The sequence below is a fragment of the Palaemon carinicauda genome, chromosome 16 (genome assembly GCF_036898095.1).
Source record: "Palaemon carinicauda isolate YSFRI2023 chromosome 16, ASM3689809v2, whole genome shotgun sequence".
Lineage (NCBI taxonomy): Eukaryota > Metazoa > Arthropoda > Malacostraca > Decapoda > Palaemonidae > Palaemon > Palaemon carinicauda.
The window spans coordinates 97,715,205-97,721,473 of NC_090740.1; the positions used below are offsets into that span (position 1 = coordinate 97,715,205).

The 6,269-nt window shown below is 33.4% G+C and overlaps 1 protein-coding gene across 1 annotated transcript; it reads left to right on the forward strand.

The window, feature by feature from the left end:
- Positions 1-993: 993 nt before the first annotated feature.
- On the forward strand, positions 994-5,858 carry LOC137655443 (uncharacterized). The gene is made up of 6 exons (XM_068389338.1): positions 994-1,034; positions 1,620-1,747; positions 1,852-2,711; positions 2,801-3,785; positions 4,380-4,944; positions 5,081-5,858. The coding sequence occupies exons 1-6, from the start codon at positions 994-996 to the stop codon at positions 5,856-5,858; spliced, it is 3,357 nt and encodes a 1,118-aa protein (XP_068245439.1).
- Positions 5,859-6,269: the final 411 nt, after the last annotated feature.

Genomic DNA, 6,269 nt, shown 5'->3' on the forward strand with positions numbered 1-6,269 from the left:
TATTTCTGTTTATTTGGTTGTCCTTGATTTGTTTTTCTTTCTTAACATGGAGAGTCCCCGGCATTTCTCTAATCACATCACTACCTGACGCCTAGCCATCCATAACAGTAGGTACTAAAAAGACACCTTTTCATAAATTGTTTCATGTATTAGTGTATTATGTGTGTTAAAGTGATTAAGTGTTCACAAGTGTGTACTGTATAAATAATGAAGATTGTTTGTGAATTGGAAATGTAATATGTCAACCTGTGGTTAAAAGCTTAAAATGTTTAAACAATGTTTTCAATGTTTCACTTCATTGTGCAATTGACTGCATCTTCTGCAGTCAAGAAATCAATTATATTATATAAAGTTTTTAGCTGTAAATATGTTTATATTTTGCAGAACTCCTTAGACCTGGATTAGTCCTTAGACCTGGATTAGTCCTTAGACCTGGATCAGTCCTTAGACCTGGATCAGTCCTTAGACCTGGATCAGTCCTTAGACCTGGATCAGTCCTTAGACCTGGATCAGTCTTCTGCATACTTGGTCCTAAACATTAGACTCTTGGTCATTGGATCTTGAAATATTTCATCTTGACACAAGTGATTCTTCGTCAGACTGTAATCAAGTGCAGTACTTTTCCTGATCCTGATTATACGTGCTAGATGTTCAATATATCTATATATTATGATTCCTGGTGTTAAACATGAAGTTTGTTAATTTTGTTTGTTTCAGTCTGTAAATATATTTCAAGTTAATAGAATTTTTCATGTTATACCTTTATATCAAAATATTAAACAAGGAAACTTAAAAGTGAACAGTCAAATATGTTTTTAAAAGAACCAGAGTTCATGGCATATAAAATCTAAAGACCATAACCCGACAATTGGCGCAGTGAGTAGGATAAACCGTTCATGAATGTAATGTTTTCTGTTTTCTGTTTGTTAAGTAGGTACCAGGACTTGATAAGAGAAGTGTCGGACTTGGACCCCAAGTATTTGTTGGTTTCTAATGGAGTCTTGTTTCTTCCCTTTTGATTCTATGGAAGTAAGGTAAGACCTTGAAATTGTTAAAAAGGAGTTTGTTATGGAAAATTTGTGGCTGGTGGTATGTCGCTGTCCTGTTTGTGACTTAAAATATTTATTTTTGTGTTGTAATGCGTTTTTGTATAGAGCGTTAATTAAGAGGTTAAGTATCTTGATTATATGCTTGCAATAACTTTTGCATTAGTATTATTATAATTGCATTAATTAGAGGTTGAGTATCTGATTAAATGCTTAATTTTTGTGTACGTTCTTAAACTTATATAAAGTTGTTTGCGCAAGTTGTTTACAGCAATACATTATGAATTAGTTTTGAGATTCGGTGTTTGCTAACAATGTAACTGCGTTAGTCTTATAATGGGCTTGTTTAAGTGACTAGTTCTTAGCAGTCTGTTAAATAATTTATGCGTGGGTCAAAGTTGAACTTCGCCTTTATTAGGTAGTGTTTGAATTTTCCAATGTTTGATTACTCGCGTAGTGCAATTTTCTAATCGTCGTTCACTTGTTTTCAAGGGAATACAACTTGGACGTATGTTTATTTATCGTTTGTAAATTTTTAATTTTCATTACGGATGTTAAACCATTAATTGACAGTGCAATTAAACAAGGCCTTACTGGTACTCAAATTGATGAATTTGTACATAGACAGTTAAAGCTTCAGATAGAATATGACGAGATCCGAAAGAAAGCAGACAAAGAAAGAGAAGAAAGAGTCGCAAAGCGTGAGTTACATAAACTAGAGAGGGAGAGAGAAAGAAAGCAGCCGAGGAGAGAAAACATGAATTAGAGTTACTTAAATTGAAATCTAGTCCTGATTACACTCCAGATCCTAATCCCATTGTTGATCCCTTAAGGTCTTCTTTGCCTAAAATTCCACCATTTGACGAGACCGTAGACGAAATAGACTTGTACATAGATCGCTTTGAGAGGTTAGCGAAATTTTACAAATGGAAAGAAGAAGATTATTCAATGTTATTGGGAACTCTATTGCGTGGTAGAGCTTTGAAAATTTATTGTAGCTTGTCTAGCGATATTGTCAATAACTTTGTATCACTTAAGAAAGCTCTGCTTAAAGCTTTTCACATAAATTCCAATGTATATCGAAGGAAGTTTAGAGATTCTATTATTGATACTGATGAAAGTTTTGTACAGTTCAATTGTAAATTGGGACAATATTTTGATAAGTGGTTGGAACTTGCAAATGTAGAGAAAAATTATGAATCTGTTAGAGATTTTATGATTTTTGATCAAATGTTATCTAGTTGTTCTCATGATCTTCGTTCATTTTTGCTAGAACAGTCACTTCAGAATTCATGTCAACTTGCTGAGAGTGCAGATAGATATCTAGTTGCTCATGGTATGAAGAAATGCCGTAAGAGTAATGATAAAATTCCCTCTAAACCTTATGCTAAACCTCTTGCTGATAATATTACAAAGTCTCCTAAAGTTTCGAATTCGGTAACTAAATCTGATTCTAATGTTAAATGTCATCATTGTGAAGTTGGCCATATTCGTCCTAATTGCCCTGTGTACAAATTAAATAAGAAATCTGATAAAGTAGTGCCGAAAATAGGCGTAGTACTTGGCCGTGAAGAAAAATTGCATAATTGTGTAACTGATACCGATGGAAAGATTTTTGACCAGTCAGTTGAGATAGTTTTTGATACTGGGTGCAATACCGTGGTTGTTAGAGATACATTAGTACCTTTAAATTACCCTCGAGGCAGAAAAGTGAAAGTTTGACTATCTTGGTAGACCTTTGTACCTAAATACAGTGCATACAATTGTTGTCTAAATTCTTTTCTGGTAAAGTTAAAGCTATTGTTGCCCCCATACGTTGCGCAGATGTCATTATTGGTCTTATACCTGGACTTAAACATAATGTTGATGCAGGTTTAAGTTTAATAAACGGTGATGAGTTTGTTTCTGATCGTAACGTTAACGTTAATGTTGTAACGAGAGCAAAAGCTAAGGATAAAGTAAAGGAACGTCCTATGTCTAGTAATCTTGAATCTTTGGATAAGGAATATGGTCTTAATTCTGATGAATTTAGTGAGTATCAAAAAGAATGTCCTTCACTTGCTAGTATCCGTAAGTTGCTTGATAACGAAGAAAGTGTAACCTTAAAATGTCGGACAGTTAAGTACGTAAATATTGGAGATTTAATATATCGCAAGTGTCTTGAAAGTAGTAAACCTGAAGATGTGGGAAAATTACAGTTAGTTGTGCCAGTTCAGTACCGTAATATAATAATGAAGTTAGCACATGAGTCTTTGTTGGCGGGACACTTTTCATCTCGTAAGACTATAGATAAGATCATGCAGAAATTCTATTGGCCGAGGGCAAGCTTAGATATACATAGATTTTGTAAATCTTGTCATTCGTGTCAAAAGTTCAGCAGTAAACCAAAGAAAGTACCTTTAGTGCCAATGCCCATTGTGAATGAACCTTTTTCACGTATTGCAATTGATCTAATTGGTCCTATCACTCCTTGTACTAAGAAAGGTCATAAGTATATTCTTACGGTGATAGATATGGCTACTCGATATCCCGAAGCAGTTGCTTTACGCAATATTGATACAGTTTCTGTAGCTAAAGCATTAATGGAGATATTTTGTAGAGTTGGTATACCCAAAGAAATCCTCAGTGATCGTGGCACTCAATTCAAGTCTCATCTTATGTCTGAAATTAATAAATTATTATGTATCAAAGCCATTTACACCAGTTCTTATCATGCATCTTGTAACGGAATGGTTGAACGTATGAATGGAACTTTGAAAAATATGCTAAAGAAAATTTGTATTGATAGTCCGAATGAATGGGATAAATACATTAATGTTGCCTTATTTGCATATCGTGAAATTCCAAATGATAGTTTAAAGTTCAGTCCTTTTGAATTGCTGTACGGTCGAAATGTAAGAGGTCCATTACATATTTTGCATGAATTGGTATCTAATAATAGTATTGATGGAGAATTAACTACTAGTTATCAATACATAATTAACCTTAGAGATAAATTGCAGAGCATGGCTGAAGTTGCAGTAAATAATGCCAAGGTTAGTGCCAAGAAATATAAAGAGTATTTTGATAAGAAAACCACCTCTCGTAAATTCAAAGTTAATGATGAAGTTTTGGTTATGCTTCCCAATAGTTCAAATAAATTCCTTATGCAATGGAAAGGTCCATATATAATCACTGATGTCCATTCTAATGGTGTTGATTACTATGTCAAAGTAGGAAAAAGATTAAAGTTATATCATGCAAATATGCTTAAGACTTATCATAGAAGATCTAAGGTTAGTGTAATTCAACAAGAAGTAAATGATCTTTTAAATTCATCAAATTTGTTTTCAGCTCTTCAAGCTGAAGTACAGCCTGTTATTGCCATTACTGACAATAATTGTTGTGAATTGACATCAAGAGAGGAAAAGACTGGTAATTATAACTTTTGTGAATCTTTGTCATCTGATAAAATTAATGATCTTGAAGGTTTATTGAAGTCATTTACAGACGTCATGAGTGATACACCTGGTCGTACTAAGACTATTTCTCATAATATAAAATTGCAAAGTGATGAACCAATCAGAGCTAAGAATTACCCAATTCCTTTAAGTTTGCTCGATGAATTCAATAAGGAGGTAGATAGAATGATTGATATGGATATTATTCAACCTTCAACTTCTGATTATTGTTCACCCGTTGTTATTGTACGGAAACCTAATGGAAGTATACGTTTATGTGTTGATTTTAGAGCTCTTAATAAATATTCTGAATTTGATGCAGAACCGATGCCTAGTATAAATGACGATTTACATAAAATGAATGGCGCTAAATATTTTACTGAATTAGACCTATGTAAGGGGTACTGGCAGGTTCCATTAGATCCTAGAGCTATGAAATTTACAGCTTTTTCTACCAAGTATGGGTTAATGGAGTTTAAAGTGATGCCATTTGGTCTTAAAACCGCATGTGCAACATTCGTGAGATTGATGCGAAAAAGTGTTATCAGGATTAGCAAATGTATCTTGTTATTTTGATAACATTGTTATTTTCAGTAAATCCTGGAGTAATCATCTTAATCATATTAAGTTAGTTCTTTCAAGACTTCGTGACCATGGCCTAACAGCTGGTCCTGATAAATGTTTCTTTGCATTCAATGAAATAAAGTATCTTGGGTATAAACTAGGAAATAACTGTTTATCGCCTATTAGATCCAGAGTAGATGATATTGTTAATATGCCTGTTCCAACAACAAAGAAGGACTTACGTTCATTTATGGGAACATTAGGATATTACAACAGATTTATTCCAAACTTTTCTATTTTGTCTGCTCCAATTAATGATTTATTGAAGAAAACCTGTAGTAATAAATTGAATTGGTCTGATAATCAACTTGAATGTTTCAATGATCTTAAAGCTCATCTTTTAAAATCTCCTATCTTGATGTTGCCTGATGTAGAAAAGAAGTTTTATTTGCGAACAGATGCGTCTTATCATGGTTTGGGTGCTGTTATATTGCAGGATCATGATGGCGTGTTTAAACCAGTTTGCTATGCAGGTAGGAAATTAAATAAATCTGAATTAAATTACTCTACTATTGAAAAAGAACTGTTTGCTATTGTTTGGGGAATAGAAAGATTTAAAGAATTTTTGTATGGCAAAGAATTTGTTCTTCAAACTGATCATGCACCTCTTAAGTATCTTAGTAGTATGAAAAATAAGAATGACCGCCTTATGCGTTGGGCATTAAGTTTGCAACCATATTCTTTCTTTATCGAATACATAAGAGGGTCTGATAATGTGTGTTCAGATATGATCAGTAGATGCATATAGTTTTTTTTTTTGTTGCCTGTCGTTCAAACTTAGTAGGGGGGTTTGTCGAGGAATGCTGTGCTGCCATCTCTTGGCTATGTTTCACTCCATGGACTAAAGAAGTTATTTCTGTTTATTTGGTTGTCCTTGATTTGTTTTTCTTTCTTAACATGGAGAGTCCCCGGCATTTCTCTAATCACCTACCTGACACCTAGCCATCCATAACAGTAAGTACTAAAAAGACACCTTTTCATAAATTGTTTCATGTATTAGTGTATTATGTGTGTTAAAGTGATTAAGTGTTCACAAGTGTGTACTGTATAAATAATGAAGATTGTTTGTGAATTGGAAATGTAATATGTCAACCTGTGATTAAAAGCTTAAAATGTTTAAACAATGTTTTCAATGTTTCACTTCATTGTGCAATTGACT